The sequence below is a fragment of the Gopherus flavomarginatus genome, chromosome 5 (assembly GCF_025201925.1).
Source record: "Gopherus flavomarginatus isolate rGopFla2 chromosome 5, rGopFla2.mat.asm, whole genome shotgun sequence".
Taxonomy (NCBI): Eukaryota; Metazoa; Chordata; order Testudines; family Testudinidae; genus Gopherus; species Gopherus flavomarginatus.
The window spans coordinates 20,006,289-20,027,324 of record NC_066621.1 but is presented as its reverse complement, the minus strand read 5'-3'; the positions used below and the strand labels follow the sequence as shown (position 1 = coordinate 20,027,324).

The 21,036-nt window shown below is 41.1% G+C and overlaps 1 protein-coding gene across 1 annotated transcript in view; it reads left to right on the top strand.

Annotated features, from left to right (window-relative positions):
• Positions 1–21,036, top strand: part of FKBP5 (FKBP prolyl isomerase 5) — a 52,018-nt gene that overhangs the window by 12,743 nt on the left and 18,239 nt on the right. Inside the window, exons 2-5 of the mRNA XM_050956616.1 lie at positions 11,590–11,718; positions 13,081–13,225; positions 14,842–14,984; positions 16,450–16,564. Coding sequence (XP_050812573.1) covers positions 11,614–11,718; positions 13,081–13,225; positions 14,842–14,984; positions 16,450–16,564 — 508 coding nt within the window. The 5' untranslated portion in view covers positions 11,590–11,613. The remainder of the gene's footprint in view (positions 1–11,589; positions 11,719–13,080; positions 13,226–14,841; positions 14,985–16,449; positions 16,565–21,036) is intronic.

Genomic DNA, 21,036 nt, shown 5'->3' with positions numbered 1-21,036 from the left:
CTGTCTGTTGGCAACAGTATGGTGGGTACTCAGAGCAGCAGGATATTGAGCCATACTGTTCACTTTCTCCTACTACTTAAATGTGAGGGTGGCTTTTTATTCAATGTATTTTAAAAACTGATTGTGACTTGGTTTCTAACTAAAACCACTAGAAAGTTACAAGAATATTAGGTGGGCAGAGAGGTTCGCATCTGTGGCTAAGACACATGCTCCTCATATTAGCTGCACAACATGTACTGTGCTTCTCCGCTCTCTCTTTATTTTTAAACTGTCAGGAACCTTTCAGCACTGCTTGTTAGGTAGCTCTTCTGCTGCACTGAGTTGGTCTCTTCAGAAGTTGTACTTCCTGCCAATTTGGGAACAGACAGGATTGGCAATAGATAGTTAAATACAGTTGTCAGGTACCCTATGCTATGATTATACTTGCCTTTGACACATAGTCTTGTAGTCTGAAAGTGGATCTACAAGAAAGGGGAAATTCCAATGCTAGAGCATGGGTCCTCAATGAAGTCTTCACAGCTGTGCTGAAACGGTCTGTGCTGAAACCGTTTTGTATGCTGTAATTAGTCACACAATATGGTGTGCCGTGCAGGATGGAAAACACTGCCAGGGAAGTGAGTATTTCTCAATGAAATGTAGCATGTATTTAAGGTCTTCCCTGACCCTGAGGCCCTGGCCAATGCTGGATTTCCAATTATCCTTGCTTCTTGGGAAAACTGTAAAGCACAATAGGAACATAAGATTTGCCACACTAGGTTTCTAAGATGATTGATACATTGCTTCTGGCAGTATGTGATGCTTGGTATTTAAGAGGAAGGCAAATCCATAATGCACTTATTCAATTATTATTGTACATGGGAGGATGGGCATCCCTTTCTGTCTTTTATTTTCTTATGGTAGTGGTACTGTTTAGTTAACCCTGGCACAAGTGTCTTTGAAATACTCCTTTTAGTGTTCCCTAATTAGTTTAAGTGTACTTGGATTAGAATGAAACTGTGAATCTAACTATGCCAAAATGCCAATGGCCGCCTGTAGATGGTGCTGTAATTACAAGTTCAGATAAGGTTGCAGGCAACGTGGTGGCAGAGACCTCTAAATATAAATGAAAGGGCTCTTTGGCTGAGAAGCTGCTCTAGTGCACTATGAGCATTGTTGGGATTCCTTTGGCTGTTATACACTCTTTTTTATAAGGTGCCCATCCACTGTAGTGTGCGGCTGCATTGTATGTAATCTAAACAATTGGATAAGTTTCCCCAAAAGGAGGCTCTATGTTCTATGTATCTTACAAGCTAACAACCTAAATTAAGAAATCAGCCAGGAGACTGATTGCTAGAAGAGAGAGATCCCAATACCTGTTGGTAGTGGGAAGCTTTAAAAATGAGCATTTAAAAATGCTTTTTGCCATTTGTGCATATCTTTAGTAGGCACCTGAAAAACCAACAAATTATAGGGTTGAAAGCTTCCATCTCACCTAGGTGTTTGACTCTCTGATGGCAGCTGTAACTTCCCAGGTGAGGGAGTGAGCCTTCACTGCTCCCCTTGCTGGGAAGGGATAAACTGGAGACTGCACAGGGGCCCCTGAAAAATACATGTAGTCCTGATTTCTGTAACTCCCCTTGAGAAACAGCCAGTCTTAACTATGAGCTAACTGATGATAATCTAGAAGTACGTTGGGTTCATTTTAGCCCAGTGACTCATAATTCACATTGTGCATTTGGTTCAACAATGTACATTGCAACTTTTCATTAAAAAAGAGCTATTTTAATTGTTATGACTTTGTGTGGTACATTTGCTGGCTTCTTGCGTAACGCCCACACTAGAAGATAAGTATATCCAGACAAATTTGATTAAATTGATGTTAATTTGAAATTCATAGCTGTCCCCCCTTTCTTAAAGGAGAAAAAATCTGAATATTAGGCTGAAAGCTATTCTGAAAATTACTGTACAAAGTTGTGAATCTTTGAATTCAAATTCTGGTACATCTTAAAGTACATACCTGACATATTGCCTTGTTTTTAATGAAATTTTGTGTATCTGAATTAGAGATCCAAACACTTAAAGGTACATAGAGAAAAATGGAGTTCCAAAAATAGTATGACTGTAATTAGAGAGAGAGAGAGAGAGAACTTTTTTTCTATAGAGACCCATATATAACATTTGGGCAGATGCATGTCGAAGATTGAATTGAAGTTTATTTGGAGCTGCTTCGTGTCTCTAATTCTGAAGTGGTTTCAGGAAGAACACTATGTGCCTTCTTGGGAACTGAGTCAGGTCTCAAAATAAATGACTAATGAAGTAATACAGTACTAAAGATTTCTTTTTATCAGATTTGCACAGCCAGGCTAGTGGAGAAATCTGTTGCTTAACGGCAACCAAGCAGAGTGCAAATTATTCTATTTATTTCATTTTCGTTGTTCCAATACAGATTTGAAGCCCCGCAGCTGCATAATTTGATTTGGAAGACAGAGAGCCAGTGTCAGGTTTAAGAAGGTTATATTTTCTCAAATCCAAATTGCAGTTGGTTACTGAATCAAAGACGATTTATCTCAGACTTCACTCTGCAGAGAATGTAACTGTAGGGACTATATTATAGGCATCTTTAAAAAAGCTTGTCACCAGGGAAAAATCACTTCTTTTCCTCTGTCCTGGTGTATGTCAACATTTTGGTCAGTCAATTTTCTTCAAAAACAAAACAGAAAAAAATCCGCTTTCTAAATCAAAGGCAGGCAAAAACACATAAACTGTGAAGGGAAACTTCAGCTGTTGCATCCACCCCCTTCCGTTTTCATTATCTAATCAACACACAGCTGTTTAATCACTTGAGTGCCATTTGATGGACAGTATGTACCTATAGCTGTTCAGCTAACTGACATGGTTGTGGTTTTAAAGCAACCTAAGCTCAAAATCTAGTCTATTTAAAAAAAGTTACAGGTAACTGGAGGTCCTGCCTGGACTCTCTCTATCAGTTTACTTTATTTTATTGTTGTGGTTTCTCAGACTAACTTTTCTATTTTAAAAATGTTTTATTTTTAAAATATGTTTGTCTCCCATGTTGCTGTGTGAAGGACATGCTGGAGGCCATGGTTTGTTGTTGGAAGCAAAATTGTCTGTGCAGAGGAAAGAGTGAAAATAACTATACAAAACTGCTAAGAGTACAAAGAAGAATATAGATATTCCTCTTTTTTTCTCAGTTATAGTAATCTTCAGTGACTTGTAATAGTTGAAAATGTTTGACAGAATTGTGCCCTTTTTTAAGGTTTATGGTGTCCCTTGTTTAATAATGCTGCACAGAAGTAGCAAATAAAACTTTTTTCTTTAGCCTATGGGAAATAAACTTCAGGCGCTCTGCATTCTTAAAATCTTGTTCTTGTAATTCTGTAAAGGCAAGTATTACAATCTGTTTGGATGAGGGTTTGAGTTAGGTTCTGTAACACCCTCTTAGCACATGGAATTCTGAACTTAAACCTGGCTTTGAGTAGAATCTGGTTTTCTACATACCCATGTGTTGTTTTGTTTTGTTTTTAAAATAGTTTTTTCTTTTTGTGGGGGGTGTGTGTGTGTGTGTGTGCGGGCACATGTTATGTGGCTTTCATTCGGTTTACAAATAAAATGGCTCATAACACAACATGGGGTGTACAGATTCCTCACTTACTGAAATCAATTTTTAAAAAGGCTACCAAATGATATGCCCCCTTCCCTCCTTAACAGCTTAGGTTAGGTTCATGGTTTAAAACTATGTCCTCTGTTTACTTATTCTTTTTTTAAGTAAATTATGGTTTAGGATTAAGAATCTCATGAATTTATTTTTATATAGCAGTTGGCTCTTTGCTGTCATAAATTTCTGTCGTGTCTATTGGCAGTTTCCCTCCTGTAAAGGAAGATCATTATTATTTCAGACAATTCCAGCTAGTAAATTGTGTTAGGGTGAAATGTTTTTTGATTTATGGTTTTATGGCTAGACATTTTGTTCCTTTATTTCTTTTAACACAAAATCGTTTCTTTTTCGTTCATACAAACATCCAGCGGAGATTTACAAAGTCCAGTTTCCATTTGGAGCTTGAAAGAGTCTGGCGTGTTGATTTCTAGGAAGTGTGAATCAGGACTGATGTAGTGCTTATTTTTATTGAAATTCTAGTATGTGTAATACCTGTCTGTTTCCATGAGGTAGATTATACAGCTGCATCCTGTTCTCTGCTTTGCATGCTTTTCCGTACACTGGATGTTAGCAGCACCTATGTAGTGCAAATGGCTTGTAGTAAAATTCCACTTGATAGTAAACACTTGGATGGTAGCTGAGGGGTGGTTTGAAGAAAAACAACTTCAACTTTGAGAAGGTTCCACTATATTTTATAGACTGCCATTTTTTTCTGTGACAACATATGTGATGCCACATGTCTGGCAGTGGCTTTAGACAGTCTGAAAAATCATCGAAGTACAGAGGAATTTTTAAAAAATATGTCTGCAACCACAGAACATAGATGTAGAGAACATTCCAGAAAGTTGCTTCACAGCTGAACATTGTCTTTTTATCGTTCTTGTAATGATTGCACAACATTTTTCTAAAACAAGAGCCGGAATTCACTTCTGTACATATGGCTGTTTCAAAATCTGGATAAGAAAAGCATTTCATAGTGGTGACTAAATATTCTGGATTCTAGGCACATGGGCACAGACTTGTAATCTGTGCATATTGTGGCGTGCTTCATTTGCCTGGGTGCATTGATTACCATCATTCTCAGTCTGGGGAGTTGAAAATAATAAATGAAAGCCAATGTTTTCCACTGCTCACACTAATGTGCTGGATTGTGTTTGGGGAAACAACAGATTTGCAAGAATAAAAGATGCAGAAACAAGTTCTGCTTTTGATCAACTCCAGAATTCACAATTATTTGGCGGAGTTAAATATGAGGTCTGCAGTCTGTACTGGGTCCTTTTTGACTAGACCCATTGTGAACTGGGTATTACTGTGTGTTCCTGCTTAACGTTCAGTACATGGTAGTACAGGGGCAATGTGTTGATTCAAGGGTGGAAGGGACAGCCTTGTTTTGTTCAGTTAGGCAGATCCTTACTGTTTCATATTCAATTAACTTGGTTTATACAGTCACACTTGAAGGGTTTGTTAAGACCTCAATTTTTTTCTTGTTTTTTTTTAAAACTTGTTTGTAGTTGCTCCTACATTACAGATTATGCCGCCATGTTAAATTGTCAGATAATCTTTGCAATGGTAAATAGCTAAAAACAAGTACCCCCCCCCCTTTTCTTGAATTCCTAAGCAGCTTTGTGCCCACTTGCAGTGGTTGTACAAAGTAAAGGTTAACAGCTTTTTGTATTTCCCACAGGAAGCAATTTCCTGAACAATTTGTTAACCAGCTGATTTGGTGGGCCATGGAGCAGAAGAGAAAAGAGTGCAAGAGAAAGAGACACAATAGAATCTGGCTGTTAAAAACCGAATCAAAACTTTTGGTCTCGCCCATTTAAAAACATTAAGTTAGAATGTAGGGGGTTTTTCTGCATGTTTGTGTTCCTCTATCTTAGGCAGTGTTTCAGAATTAAAGGTATCAGATTCTGCAATACTGCCCCATATTAAATAAAACAACCCTTTACTATTGTCGCTAGATAGAGCAGGGAATGAAACCCATCGCTATATCACATGACATCTAAACTTCTGTTCTCCAATTGAGAATATGCTTGCCTTTGAACGTGTGCATGAGTTTCCATGATTTCAGTGGTCCTTAAATATGCTCTTAAAGTGAAATGTGCATAAGTGATTGCTTAATAGGTATGCACTTCAGTGGATCGGTGCCTATTCAGGAGGGAGATATCTACATTGATGTAATTTGATTATCCCTTCCTTTGCACCTGTTGTGTCTCCCGCTCTCCCCACCCTCATATCAACATTAAATTAATGGCATATCAGGATGTGTGGTACATCAAGTAGCATAACATCTAGGTGTACAGACCATCTAGAAGCTGCCAAGTAGTTTATCTTTCCACTTGGCTTTAATTTTTAGGACCCTCCGGGAATACTTTTTGACAGTCTGACGTTAAACCTAACGATATCCTAGTCCTGTATAGTCAAAGTGGTGGTAGAACAGGACCTGGTTAGGATGTGAGTCTGTCAGAAATGCCAGTTCCTTTTGTCTTAGATAATTAGTTCCCTTCTTTTGGCCAGAATACATGTGGTCCCATAAAGAAAAATGTCAGGCTTTGACATCTAAAAGCCCATTTACAAGACTCTTTGCAAGACTCTATTTGTCTCTGCCAGAAGACTTTAGTTAAATGCTCAGTGAGTGGCAGATTTTTCTACCATTGCTTGTTTCAAATTAATGGAAAACGTGGATCATAGCCAGCTAGACTGGCTACGTTTGTGTCTCTGGAAGGGCTGCTATAAATTGCAGATAAGCCTGACCAAAGCACACCCTCTTTTATAGCTAAAGGCAATTTCACTAGACAAGGTTTCTCAGGCTCTGTCATAACATGGGCCACATTTTAAAAGGGAATCTTGTGAACATCTACCCTTTCGCTTGCTGTGACGCAGCCCACCTCCCCTCCCATTCACAATTGTGTAACGTCCCTGTGGTGACGACAGTAATTGCTTACATAAAAAAGTAATACTAAGGATGTACTGAATGTGTTTTTAATAGTCTCTTAATGTGATTGAGCAACTGGAAATAAAGAGAGCCAGCATCTGTTGACCAACCAGTTCTTGGGAGACAGTCAGCAACTGCTGCAGTCCTTTGGCCATGGTTTCTGCACTAGACAGTTGATCATTCTTGAGATTAGGCTGGCCTGGTGGTAGAGGTTGGTATTCGGGATTGATTTAGTAAATGATCTCCTTTCAAATTCTTCTGCCCCTGGTTAATTGGTTTTGGTGATGGGAACTGCCTAAACATTGGCATTATGTAGGCAATAAGAAAGTGTTTATTCTGTTGTGATAGGTGCTTGTTGGAACTGTGGGAGAACACAGCAGTAACTTGTGGGCACGTGGAAAAATTGTCCAGTAGTTTAGAGCACAAACCTGCGAGTTGGGAATTTGGGTTTCTGTTCCTGGCTCTGCCGTTGGCTCGCTTGTGTAACGTTTGGCAAGTCTTGTAAATCTTTCTGTACCTCATCATCCACACCAATAAAACAGGACAATGTGTAACTGCTGCTTTGGGGAATTCTGAGGCTTTGTAATATTTGTAGAGACCTTTGAGATCCTTGGACATGAGTGCAGTAGAAGTGTTTATAGAACCTGTGTGGAGCGAGAAAAAGGCTACCTTCTTGTCGGCTGGGGTAAGTACCCCTTTTTTGGGGTGCAGTAGGGTTTGGTTGGTAGCTTTTTTTGTTGTTGTTTGGATTAATATCCATAGCTACAGATGAGCTCTTAAATACCGAATAAACCTTAGGGTGGATGTCCCAAGGGGGAAAAAAAAACCCTTCTCAATTAAAACAAAAAATGAGATATACAAGAGTGGCTTTACCCTAACTGCTTCTTTGAGTGTATAGTGCACAAAATGTTTATAATTTTAAAAAATACATAGTATAAAGATGAATATCACTGGGAAAGAGCTCTCAAGGAACACTGTCAATCTAAAATGCAATCTGGCTTTTTTAAAAATTTTAGATAATTTTGCAATTATATCTGCCACTAAGTCCCTCTGCTAAGGTTTCTGGCTTTAGGACATTTAAAGGTTGTTGTTTTTCTTTCCGCCGTTGCAGCCTGTGAAACCCACAGGTAAGGGGAAATTAACTAAACACAGCATGTTTTTTACTTTTCTGTTTGTTTATCTCATGTATTTAACAACACTGTCTCTAGTCAGTTTCCCCTGTTAGCATGAGTTCAAAGTCGTGTTCACCTTTAAAGGTGGATGTGTCCTTACCAAATGATTTCTCTACTTAAACATGAAAAATCCATTTTCTGTTTATAAATCCTTGAATGAATGATTTCTCCCACTGGTTTCTATTAGCCTCAATGCCAAAGGCAGTGGGAAAGTTTCACAATTGTAACTAGTTTAATAGATCTGTTTAATGTCTAAACACAATTGCTTTTTAGTTCTACGTCATGCGTTTCCCTGATTACGCATTGCACAGCAGTGCAGCTACCAAAATAGAAAAATGATTATAAGGAAATTGCCAGGAAATATTTTTAAAACGTCAGGCAATTCCTTTCGCATCGGAGGATATTGTAAAGCATGTGTCCTTGATGGAGAAAATTGCCTCATTGTCAAAACCTCAGCCGGTTGCGCAATGAGTCCAGAAGAGCCTGGTGTTGTCGCAGGGCTGTCTGAATTACACAAATTCTATCCTCCATCCCTCTGACCTTGTTGCCAACTCACTGTCATTACTGTCTCATGCAGCTTGCGAGACTTGGTGTTTTTCTTAAAGCTCCAGCCCAAGGGCTTCTGCACATGTGTGAGAATCTCGTCTTTCTTTCTTCAGCAAGGGCAAGATTTTAGCCCTTTTTTGTCACAGTGAAAACCACGAAAAAATCTTCAAATACACCCTAAAGGCTAATAAAGAGCCCCACACTTGTTATGTTAAAAAAACCTTATGATATATAATATTTTTGGCAGGGTCTGATTCATGATTTTTGAATACTCTTCCCTCTCTACTCTCCCCACCCCGAGTAATGTGTTTTCTCAGATAATGGCCATATCATATATCTTGTTAAACAAGAATTGTTTGCAGCAATGGGCCTAGCACTCCAAGAGGAAATCCAGTTTACCAGGCACATTGGGCCCTGTGCGTCTCTTCTCTTCTCTCCCCATCTGAGCTATGTGTTTAAAAAACAAACTTACTTTAGTCTCTCTCTGAGGCCTGTAGTCCATGAGCAGTGGAAAGTGGAGGAATGTGGAAGAGACAAATGAAGGAGGTGGAAGTGGGAAGAGGAATAGGGCAAAAAGAATAACGTGCTGAGACGAGATACCAAACTGAGGGGAAGGAAGGCAATATTGCCAGCCCTCGGTGTTCAAAAATCATGAGTCAGTAAGCCTGAAATTGTGTGATTGGCTTAACAAATCATGGGTTTTGAACCCAAAACAAAAAACATGGGGTTCTTTTTATTTGACTTTTGACTTTTGGCTTTTGAACCTGCCTCTGCACAGCTGGGGATGTGTTTCTCAGCCCAGGTACTCAGACTTGCACTAGCTTAGCTTGACCTAGCACACTGAAAATACCAGTGTGCCCGTTGTGTTCTGGGCAGCGGCTCAGGCTAGCCATCTGAGTCCAAGCCTGCCCAACCCTCTACATCCAAGCTTGGGTGGCTATCCCAAGCCACCACCCATTCTGTAGCATCGACGCTGCTATTTCAGCACACTAGCTCAAGCTAAGCTAGTGTGACTCTGCCATAGAATCATAGAAGATTAGGGTTGGAAGAGACCTCAGGAGGTCATCTAGTCCAACTCCTGCTCACAGCAGGACCAATCCCCAACTAAATCATCCCAGCTAGGGCTTTGTCATGCCGGAACTTAAAAACCTGTAAGGATGGAGAGTCCCCCACCTGTCGACATGTGTTGGGAATCATACCTCCCAGGTGCAGTGCAGATGTAGTCAAGGGCACACTTAGGTCATGTTGTCAAGCTTTCCTCTGCAACCATGTGGGCTAAACCCTCTTCTAAAAAAAAGGCTGAGCTTTTTATGTAAGCAGAGGATTCCAGGAATTTGGGCTTAAATAAAAATACCAAGTGTCTTGAGACTTGTTTTACTGCGTGTGTCTGCAACACAGGGAACAAGGAAAGACATTGACAGGACAAAAAGGGGGAGCAGTGGATCTTAAAAGGCAACAAGCATGCAGAGATTTCAGGATGTCAGCTCACTGGAGCAGGAATTATACTTCCCGGCACATCTGTACAGTGCTGAGCATATTTTGGATATGGTGGGCAAGAAGAAACAACAAGGAATCTGGGGTGGGGCTGCTGCTTTTAAAAATAGCTTTTGGTTTTGATTTTCCAAAGACACAGTAAATAATCCTCTATGGGAAACGGTTGACATGTACTGTGGGCCTAAAGTAATTTGCAGTACAATGCACAAAAAGGTTAGTGTTCTAAATAACTTTCTCAGCTTGTGGGCCCTGAAACAGCTCCTCAGTGATCGGGCTTATTTGGCTGATGGATGAGGGGGAGTTTGCACATGTATGGTTTTCCATACCTTGTAAACAGAAATGTCTACCTTTTAGGGAATGAAGGAGTTTTCTATGTTACTTGGCATCTTTACCACCAAACTTTAACACACGTGCTGGTCACCTTGTGTTTGGAAGCTTTGTGGTCACAAGGACACTGGGCTGGTCCAAGCTGAACTTTTTGTATGTTTTTCTAAAATGGGTTCCTCTCTAAGATCCCGGAAGAAATGGCTAGTGTATTTCTGATGGGGGTAGCGCTTGTGCCTGTCTGTTACAGTTGGTCAAGAGGCTGAGACTGTCATCCATGCCTTTGTCACCTCTCTGCTAAGCTTCTACTGTAATGTGCTACTCTCGCAATCTAGGGATGCAGAACACAGCTGTCTGTTAGCTAACTGGAATGGGACACTTGGGACGCATAGTTCTGGTGCTCAGGTCTCTGTCCTGGTCTTCTGCTCTGCTTGGGTTCCATTTCAGCACATCGGTGGGAATCTTTCAAACTCAGAATTATCTGGAGTTCATCTGCTTGAGACCGTCTTTTTATCCCATCATAACAGTTGATTATCTAGCATGCTCTTGCTGTGGGTTCCTGGTGTTAAACCTTCCAGGGCCATTGGCAAGACTCATCTGAGGGCGTTCTATGGCATGATACGCTGATTTGTGATGTCATACTGTTGCCTCAAAACATGGCAGTGATTGATTGACAATGACAGAACATGTAAACCAGGATAACTTTACACCTCACCGTGACTCCATGTAATTGAGTGATTGTGTGAGGTTATCACTGATCTGTATTGCTAAACAGATCCTCAAAGAATTAACAAGACTGTTAGTAGCTGAAAACTCATGCTTGTTACATGGGCGTAACTTGTATTTATTAAACGCCAAAAATGGCTGCAAACTTAAATTGGACGGGAACAGCCCACCAGCCCTACTGATGATTGAACCTAGTGATCTTCTAAACAAAAAGAGCTCTCTACCACGCTTGTAGCTGTTTCATCACTTCAGACTGACTCAACAGACATTTTAGGCTTCTGAGTGACACTCCTGGAATCCTGCTATGTAGACTGCAGTGGTGGTGAAGTCATATTGGCTATTCAGAGGAAGCCTTGCATGGAGAAATCTGGCTTTCATTGACTGTTTAAAAAAAAGTTGTTCCCAGTCACTAACAGTGCAATGGGAGTCTAGTCCTGGTTGTGTATACAAGGTAGATTCTGTGTTTTACAAATTTTCTTTTTTAACAATTTGTGGCTCGTGTCCTCCATAGAAAGGGATGTTCCACTTTGTATATGTAGATCAGTTTTATGCTAATAGATTTTCTTTCCTGCAAAGGTCAAATGGGAGAACTTTGTAGTTAAGTTTCCTCTGTCACTTTTCTAAAATGTTTCATACCTCTCTGGATTTGTGCTCTAGCACTGGACACCTTAGAGGAGCGTAGATCTCTGAAAATACAAATTGCCACTGAGCATGGTGTATTGTGTGTGTTTTGACAGCGTCTGTGCTTATGAAAGAAGACAATGACAACTGACGAGGCCACAAAGAATGAAGGAGAGGTCCAGACAGCAGCTCTTGCTGAACAGGGAGAGGACATCACACCGAATCAAGATCGAGGGGTTCTGAAGGTGAGGTCATTGCCAAAGCTTAATGGCACATTTCAATAGCTACTCTCCTACTTCAGTGAATCTAGAGCACGTACACATCTGTTAACTATCTGAATGTTAGTGACATGGGTTGTCTTACAGCTTCTAGCACAATAAAGCTGAGCTTTTCAAAGTTGTCCAGGGGATTTCATTGTCCAATTCCCTTTACAAAAATAGGAAGACTTAAATGGCATGGAGACCACAACTGCAGTACAGATATCAGCCTTCGCTGTGAATTTCACTGCTAGTGTATGTCTAATCAGATCGTTAGTAGTACATCCATGCAGTCCTCATAGGCTTTTCCCTAAATGTAATTTCCCCTTTTCCTACCGGAGGCAAATTCAGAATTGTTCCGCTGTATATTTTCGAGTGCTTCATCCCATTGATGGAATATAACTATTTCCCCAGTGGTATCTCCTCTGTGCACACTCCCTGCTCCTTTTAGCTTAAGAACTACCTGCTCCAAACAGTAGCATAAAAGCATTTTGACCAAAAGTGAATGAAATGATTTTACCCCTATAGACGTGGTATTACATTGTCAGCAAGTAAATATTATTTTACTAACTAGATTTCTAAATATGATACTTAAACACATCGTTGTATAATTGTAAAGCCTCTACAGCTCTCTCTATTGAGGCCTGTAAAAATCTCCATATATGTGATGGGAACAACTAATGCTATTTATTGATTTTTATTTTGAGGGGACAAATTAATAAAAAGGTTACTTAAATCATTACCTCTTTAGATTTCTGCCATTGTGAGTTGGAAGACAGGGTTGATCTAGAGATCTGGTTATGGCAGAAGATAGCTTGAATAGCCGTGGCCATTGGGAGGCTGAATCAGCATCCCTAGATCTCCAAGGAAACGGCTATAAAAACATGCTCTGGGTTCAAACGTGGCATAAAAAAAAGTACCTGGGAAAGTTCAGCAATTTTACTTAAACACTGTGTCAGTGGTACTACTTAAACTTAAAAACAAGACAGTGTTGCTGTGCTACCAACTTTGGACCTGCTGGCTGGTATGCAACATTCATTGGGCTTGTTCTCTGGGATTGCAACTGCGCAAGGAACTGTGTGGTGGGTGTTTTATTGCATTGCTAGAACCACAGCTAGGATGAGGTTGGTGTGCACCAGCACCACCTTATTAAAAATATGCTTTATGTTATGGGAGTTTGGAGCTGTTGGAGAGAGGAGTTGTGCTAGCAACACTTAGCTGCACGGGTGTGTCTAGAACCAAGACACTTGCCTAAAGTAGAAGAACTGTTGGACTCGGTCAACTGAAGCCTTCCTCTTTGTTAAAATGGACTCCTACCATCTTCATCCTAGTTGTCCTTCTCTCTCCTAGCTCGTGAAGAGGCCAGGTCATGAGGATAAGTCCCCTATGATTGGAGACAAGGTTTACGTCCACTATAAAGGAAAGCTGGCCAATGGAAAAAAATTTGATTCCAGCCGTGATAGGAATGAGCCATTTATTTTCAGTCTGGGAAAAGGTAAGGAGTGAAATGAAAATGCAGTCTCAGGGCTTCACAGTGCATTTTCTCTGGATAAGGTATCAACAAACTGACATAATTCTGTGGTTAGAGAGAGCGCATTATTAAGTGGAATGAACACAAGACTGGGAATAAGGAAATTTTAGGTTGTAATCCTGGTTCTGTCGCTGAGTAAATGTGGCTCTGGGTATTCAGTCACTTTGTGTGTCTGTTCAGGACCCCTGGGGTATTGAGATCATATTTTATTAGGCCCAATTTTTCAAATGTTTCCTGATTTTGGGTGCCTCTGGAAATCTGACAGTAGGTGTCTAATATCCAGCAGTTTACATTAAGTCAATGGTTGATGCTTGCGCTCAGCACCCCTGAGAATCTGTCTGTGGGTGCTCAAAATCAAGTCACAATAGAAATAGATATTTCCTTTCCCTCTAATTTTGTATGCTGCTTTACCCATTCCTGCTGTCCACAGAGTTATAGCCACTTGCAAAATGGGTTTTTTAAGTGTACTTCACGTTGAGTGTGACAGGCTTTGAATTGAATACCTGCCTATTTGTATCTTTTGCAGCCAGTGGTAACCTTTATATCCCCCAGCTTGAATAATGAAGTTTTAAAGTTCCTGTTGTCAGGCATATCTCACTAGTAACATAAACGCGGGGAGTGGGGAGAGTGGAGCTGTAACAAATTAAAAATATAAAGGAGTGAGTTCTAATTAGAACACTTGCTTTTCAAAGCTCTTATGAAGCGTCAGCAGATCTTCCAGGCAATTTGGTTTTGGCCTTCCTTTTACCCCTTCGTGAGCAACGAATGGAGTTACGCTTAGATAAATGAAATTCTACCCTCTGCCACGTGGCAGGTTGAGAACAAAAAGGAATTGTTTTGGAGCACATGGCTTTTAATGACTTTATTTTTTTGAATGAAGGACCTCCATTTACTAAGGGCCTCTATATACTAAAATTGCATTCCCCTTCATGACCCTTTAAGCTTACAGAATGGAAACATTTGCTCCTGTAATAGTTTACAGCTCCAAAATGCTTCTGTAGAAAGTGGACTGGAGAACGTAGACCAGACTCATGGATTGTCAAGTTTATGTAACTCTGACTATAGAATTTGGGGTATTAAGCCAGAAGAACAGCTCAGTGCAATAGCCCTTCCCTCCTAGAATTCTGCTGTAGAGCCTTTCATGCAAGCTTGTGGGGAGCTGCCCTCTGCTCCCAGGGGGTGTCAACACACCCCTTTGTAGCCACTCTGAGCATATCCCCTCCACAGCCCTATTCTAGCACCTAAATAACACAGTGCTATGCAGCCTCTCTGTGTTGGGGTGAAGTTCTCTACTAATGTGGAGGGGATGGCAGCAAATTTCCCTGCGCTACTTTCCGACTTATGCCTCAGAGTATCCCTAGATAATGATGACAGGTGGATCTGATGGATTCCTTGTAGTAGCTGAGTTGTGTAGCTGTTGTGACTCTTATTGTATTGGTTTCATGACCACAAGTAAAGACCGTACATGCCCAGATATGGCAGAGCATTTGAAAAAAGAAAACGGACTGTGTCTAAAACTTGTTTTTGACACGTTTGTGTTATAAATCATTCTCTCGTATTGAAGCTTGTCCTTCTCTTAGGCCAGGTAATCAAGGCATGGGACATTGGGGTTGCCACCATGAAGAAAGGGGAGATCTGCCACTTGCTGTGTAAACCAGAATATGCGTATGGCTCTGCTGGTAGCATCCCGAAAATCCCTTCCAATGCAACCCTCTTTTTTGAGGCAAGTATGTGTAAGAGTGTTGGTATGGAAACTCCCTCCCTTGGAGCATGCTGTTAAAAAAACAATTCAACAAAGCAGTTGGCTTCTTGAATTATTTTTTTTTCCCCACCTTCAGCAATTCGTGCCCATGCTGTCTCAGAAATGTGTGTCTAAACTGGAGAAGCGGTGCCCAAACAGGATCTGAAGCTACCAAGCCCAGAAAAGAAGTCTTGTCTTGGAAGCATATGGAAAACAGTGATACACATAGGACACAGATTCTGTTAATTCTCTGCTGCGTGTGCACACATCTGTAAAATTGGGGGAGCGCAGGTCAAAAATGTTTTCATGTCATAAAAATCCATTAATGCCACTGAGTTAAATCAACATGAGAGTTGGCATGGAGCAGCTCTTGGTCAGCCAAACTGAGCACCGTGTGTATGTGTTCATTTGGCAAAATCTTGCAAAACCTAACAGAAGTAAAGCATCTTTAGTTAATTAAGGCACAGATTGTCCCAGCTCTGGCTGCAATTGATTGTCTTGGAGAGCCATTGGCCTCAGTGTGCCTGTTTTCATTGTCAACAGGCTTAATGGCCTCTTTCTTAATGGTGCTATGTCTGGTCAACAGAGACCGAGAAGGGCGACAGAAACGATTAGGGGAAGGGAACAACTTCCATATGAGGAGAGATTAAAATGACTGGAACTTGTTTGCTTAGAAAAGAGATGACTATGGGGAGGGAGTTGTGATAGAGGGCCATAAACTCATGAATGGTGTCAAGAAAGTAAATAGGGAAGTATTATTTAGCTCTGTGCAGAATGCAGGAGCCAGTGGTCACCCAATTAAATTAATAGGCAACAGGTTTAAAACACATAAGGAGGTACTTCTTCACACAGTGCATAGTCAGCCTGTGGAACTCTTTGCCAGGGGATATTGTGAAGGCCAGAAATATAACTGGATCCAAAAAAATAATTAGATTAGCCATAGAGGACAGATCTATCAATGACTGTTAGCCAAGATGCTCAGGGATGCAATCCCATGCTCTGGGTATCCTAAACCTCTAAATGCCAGCAGCTGGGACTGGACGATGGGATGGATCTCTCGATAATTGCCATGTTCTGTTCATTCCGTCGAAGCATCTGGCATTGGCACTATCAGAAGACAGAATATTGGGATAGATGGGCCATTGGTCTGACCCAGTGTGGCCGTTCTTACATTCTTATGGTCTTTGCCTTTCAGGGCAGTTTTCAGAGAATCCCACATCACTGTTTGAATTACACCCTTACAGGATTGGTAAACTCTTGTTTTATTCTTTGTGCTGCTTTTCAGGTATTATGCACGTTCCAGTTTTTAATACATTGGACCTGTTATCTCGTTTAGAGCTGGCTTTCATGGGCTTCTTCCAGTGTCAGCAGAAGTGGATTGGTTGGTTTTCCACATCTAGGATCAACTGTTGCTTAGACTACCTTTTTTATTTATTTATTTTTTTAGATCGAGCTCCTTGATTTCAAAGGAGAGGATTTATTTGAGGATGGAGGAATCATCCGGAGAATCAAACGAAAAGGGGAGGGATACTCCAACCCAAACGAAGGAGCCACCGTAGAAAGTGAGTACCAGCTTGGCTGCAGGAGTAACTAAACCACCTTAGCAGCCGAGTGCAAATATGTTGGTGAGATGAGCCTGTGTAATAGCATTCCAGAGGATTTGCAGCACTGTAGCCATCTCTGGCGATGAAGCAGGTTGACGGGGTTGTTTCTGAGGAGTGCTGGGAGGCTCATCCATCATCGGGTTGCCAGTCTGTATTTTGTACTGTCTTTCTGTGTGACTAGGTCAGACCCTGCAGCTGTGCTAGAATTGAGTTTCTCAAGCACGTGTTCTAGCTCAAAGACTGGGGTGTGCCGTTTGTCCAGTAGCACACAAGATATACACGTAGAGGACACTGGCCATGGTTTGTGTGGTTTTATGTGAAGATGGGGATGTGGAGGGGGGAGGGAGGAAGTAGAAGAAAGAGGCAGTTAGCTCTCAGCCTGTGAGTGTCAGCATTTCATATGTTAACACAATTCTTCCTTCCTTGGCCAATCCAGAGACACTAGCTCATAAGGATTTAATGGAAAGCATTAAACCAAGGCAGCAGGTAGGTGATGATGAAATGACCACTGAGGCATAACTCCGGCTCTTCTCTCTGAGTCACCCTGGTCCTGCATTCTGTCGAAGGCCTCCCTTGGGCTTTGATAAACAAACCGATACTAAATTGTGCAACCAGTTCTCCTTAGCTTGATGTGGAAACTTGGAAGAAAATTAGCGTGTACGGTATGAGAGTTCTGTCTCCTTTGTTGTCTTCCTTTATACATTAATTTTTTTTGGAAGATTTTCCGTTCTCATGTTGCAGTCTGAAAGGTGCTGCAATGCGGTAGGGGACAGTGTGTAGGCTGCTTTGTATATCCAAACTCTGGATTTCCTTGTGAATATGTGATTAAAATCTCAGCCTCAGTTTAGCTACTATAGCTTTTACTTGAGTCCAATATTTATTAATTGTTATGTGCATGTATGTCTTGGCCTAAACTAGGCAGCTTCCTATTTTCATAGTCCTATACAATGTTTGGGTTGCATCCATAATACAATTAAGTTTTTTCTTTCCCTCTCCCTGTGACCAGAATACTACTGCTAACTTTGGATGGCTAGTAACTGGAGGGCACAGATTAATGAGAAGGGTCTACTGGAGTCAGTACTGTTCTATGGGCTTAACTGAAGTCCTAATTTGGCCCCAAAGTAGTGAGCTGAAATCCCATTCAGATTTCTTATAGCGCTCTTTCCAAGCTTAAAGAGAACCACTGAACCATAGAGCAAGAGAGAAACAGCAGTTACGGAAGCCTTGGCCATTTGAATGACCAAATTGTACATTTCGGAATAGCTGGTCACCCTTGTCCCTATATCAGAGCTTCTGTACAGTATGAGGTTTCTGAACCTTTTTGGGAGGGGAGAAATTGATCCATTCAGCTTGTTAAGCCTGTTAATCTAAGTGTCTAGTCCTTTAGTGGGACTGATTTTAGAGAGAACTCCTTTGGGCCCTGCTAATTTCACTCTGCCTATGAAATGTTTTGGGTTGTGGTTGTGTGCACTGAGACAAGCTTTGTGTAAAGTTTTAAGCTTGCTTTATTGTACCTAAAGGCCAAGTTAAAAAAAAAAATCAAAGTAGATACCAGTTTAATAGTTCTAACTGCTACATTCTTTTTTATTACTTATTTTTTTGGTTTCATTTAAACATCAAAACCCATTATGCTTTTGTGTGCTCAGAAAGTTTGTAACCAGACACACAATTATCTTTGTTACGCCACAAAGTAACAAATAGAACAAAGCCCTGTTCTCATTTACAGCACAATTTTTGTTTTTAATCACTATGTAGTGAAATTGATATTTTTTCCTCTTTCTGATAAATCAATCAGCAATAGATTCTAGGGCCAGAAGGGACCATAGTGATGATCTAGTCTGATGTCCTGCATTGCACAGACCATAGGACTTCCCAAAATAATCCCTAGAGCAGATCCTTTGGAAATATATACAATCTTGATTTAAAACATCCTGATATAGCAGTTCTTTAAAGACTCCCTCAGAGTGGTCGTTAGTAGTGGGCCTTTCTCATGGCACATGATTGTAAATCCTCCTTTAATTTTTTTTTTTAACTATTTAAAAGGTACATTTTCTTCTTAGCTTATTGCATTAATTCGGACACAAGCATAGTCAGGATAGTGGAGATTAATGCCTTCTGATGCAGTTTTGTATAACACATGCAGCCTGTGCAAGGCAGAGGTCAAGAACTCTTTACTAATCCTATTCCCCAAAGTTGTGCTGTACCAGCAGTTTGATTCAGAGCAAGCTCCCAATGTGGCCCTCAGTTTCATTCTGATCTAACTAGGGCCTGGGTTTCCTTAAATGTGCTTCAAGGATAGGGGCACATTTCAGACCTGATAGCCTCTTAAAAACAGTATTTTGGTTGCACGCGTGTGTCTGTCTGTCTGTCTCTTTGTACTCCGATCTAGACTCCATGTCTGGCACAAGGCAGTAGGATCAGACACAGGCAGTAGGATTAGGATGGCACAAAACCAGAAGAAGAGCAATGATCTGTCATAATCTATTTTCAATCAGACAGCCGCCACATTTTCAACTGTTCAAATATTTCCATTCAGTTCTAGTAAAAACCCCAGTATTAACTCAGAAACTAGTACAAAGGAACCTGACATCACTGCTATAATTAAACTGGAAGAAAATGTGCATTTACCAGAACTGACATCTCTGGGTTGGATTTTCAAAGGCAATGTTATTAGCTTGAGTTATAGGGCATAATTCACAGTCTTCACTTCCTAAAACACAGCCTGCAGTAGAATTTGTGCATGCCAGCTTTTGTTACAGCCTTTTTTCTGTTTTAATAGGAGTACAAATTGCAGTCAGCACATCGGGTTCATGTGCCAGCTACATTCAGAACACAGCGTTCTGTGCTCTTCAAAACAAAATCGCTCTAGGCACTGAGAGAACAATAAGTCAATGCTGCAGCTGAAGTGATGTTCTGCAGCCGGGCTGGGTTTCTTGCTGTGTAATCCAAGTGTAACTGTATCCAAATGATCTGCTTTAGATAGCTCTTAAAAACAGTTGAAAAATGGAGCAGGAGACTTTCCTGTTGCCATTATATTTCCATATAATTAAAACGGAATAAAACTACTGTGCCTTTTAAAAAAAAAAAAAAAAAAGCACGCTTGAATTCATAGCAAGTCTGTGAAAGGCCAGCTGGAAGCTTCATGCCATCCTGTGTGTTTTAGTCTTAAAGCTCGCACCTTAGATCGTTGTCTTCTCATGCTGGCAGAGGCTGGCAACAGATTAACTGTGACTGCCAAAACCAGGGATCACAGAATATCAGGGTTGGAAGGGACCTCAGGAGGTCATCTAATCCAACCCCTGCTCAAAGGGGAACCAATCCCCAGACAGATTTTTGCCCCAGATCGTTAAATGGCCCCCTTAAGGATTGAGCTCACAACCCTGGGTTTAGCAGGCCAATGCTCAAACCACTGACCTATCCCTCCCCTCTTCTCTATCCCTTTTATATCAGACTCTCAGAATTATTCTGATAAAGGCAAGGATTTGGGTAATTGGGAGCACTCATTTCAATGAGCCTTCTTTTCCCTCTTAAGGCAGCATGGATCTGGAGTAGCAAGGAGCTCCCTCTTCGGCTCAGTCTTTTGGCTTATTCCCGACAGTGATTCCTGCCAGTTTCAATAATTATAATAACCTGGATAGCCCCATTATTGTGGTTGGTGTTTACAGGCAATAGCAGGCCAGATCTCTGCACCAAAGCAAAGGAAGAGGGAGGCTTCACATGATACTGCAAAGTTATCAGGTTACTTGTTTTCAGAATGTACGCTGAGAATTGGTGTGGGAGTGTGTGAGGTGCACTGTTTTTGTTAAAGCAGAAAACAAAGGTGACTTGGCGGTAGTGGAAGAGTGTAGGTCAGGAGTCACCGTGCTTTTGGCTAGGGCTGGCTGGGATAACAAGGATTCCTTTTCATGAAAAATGGAGGTTTCAAAAAGTGTTTGTGTCCCCCCCCCACAGACCTTTTTGAACCCTTTTGTGGAGGGGGAAGATGTGGAGCTGGGGCTTGAGCCTGGGTTTCCCACATCCAAGGAGAGTGCTCTAACCACTGGGCAGTTGGCTATTCTGAGGTGCGGTGTTCCCGTCTGTCTCTTGCACTCTTGTTTTCGGACCCGAGAAACCTTCCCAACTAAAGTTTCATTAGAACCGATACATTTGCGCAAAGAGTTTGTTTCAAGGAATTGGTATTTTCCTACAGAAACATTTGATCAAAAATTCCCCACCAGCTCTTCTCTCTCCAGTTGGTGTCCTTTCATATCATTCATACAGGGGCCCTCATGCAGCAGTAGGGTAAGCCAGAAATCAGTAGATTTCTTGTAGCTCTGGCTTGTGTAGGGAGCTGTGACATTTAGGGGATAACTCAAACCAGTGAGGAGTTCCCTCACTGCCTGTCTGGTAACCATGGGTGCCTTCATGCTGTGCAGTGTTGGTTCAGGTCC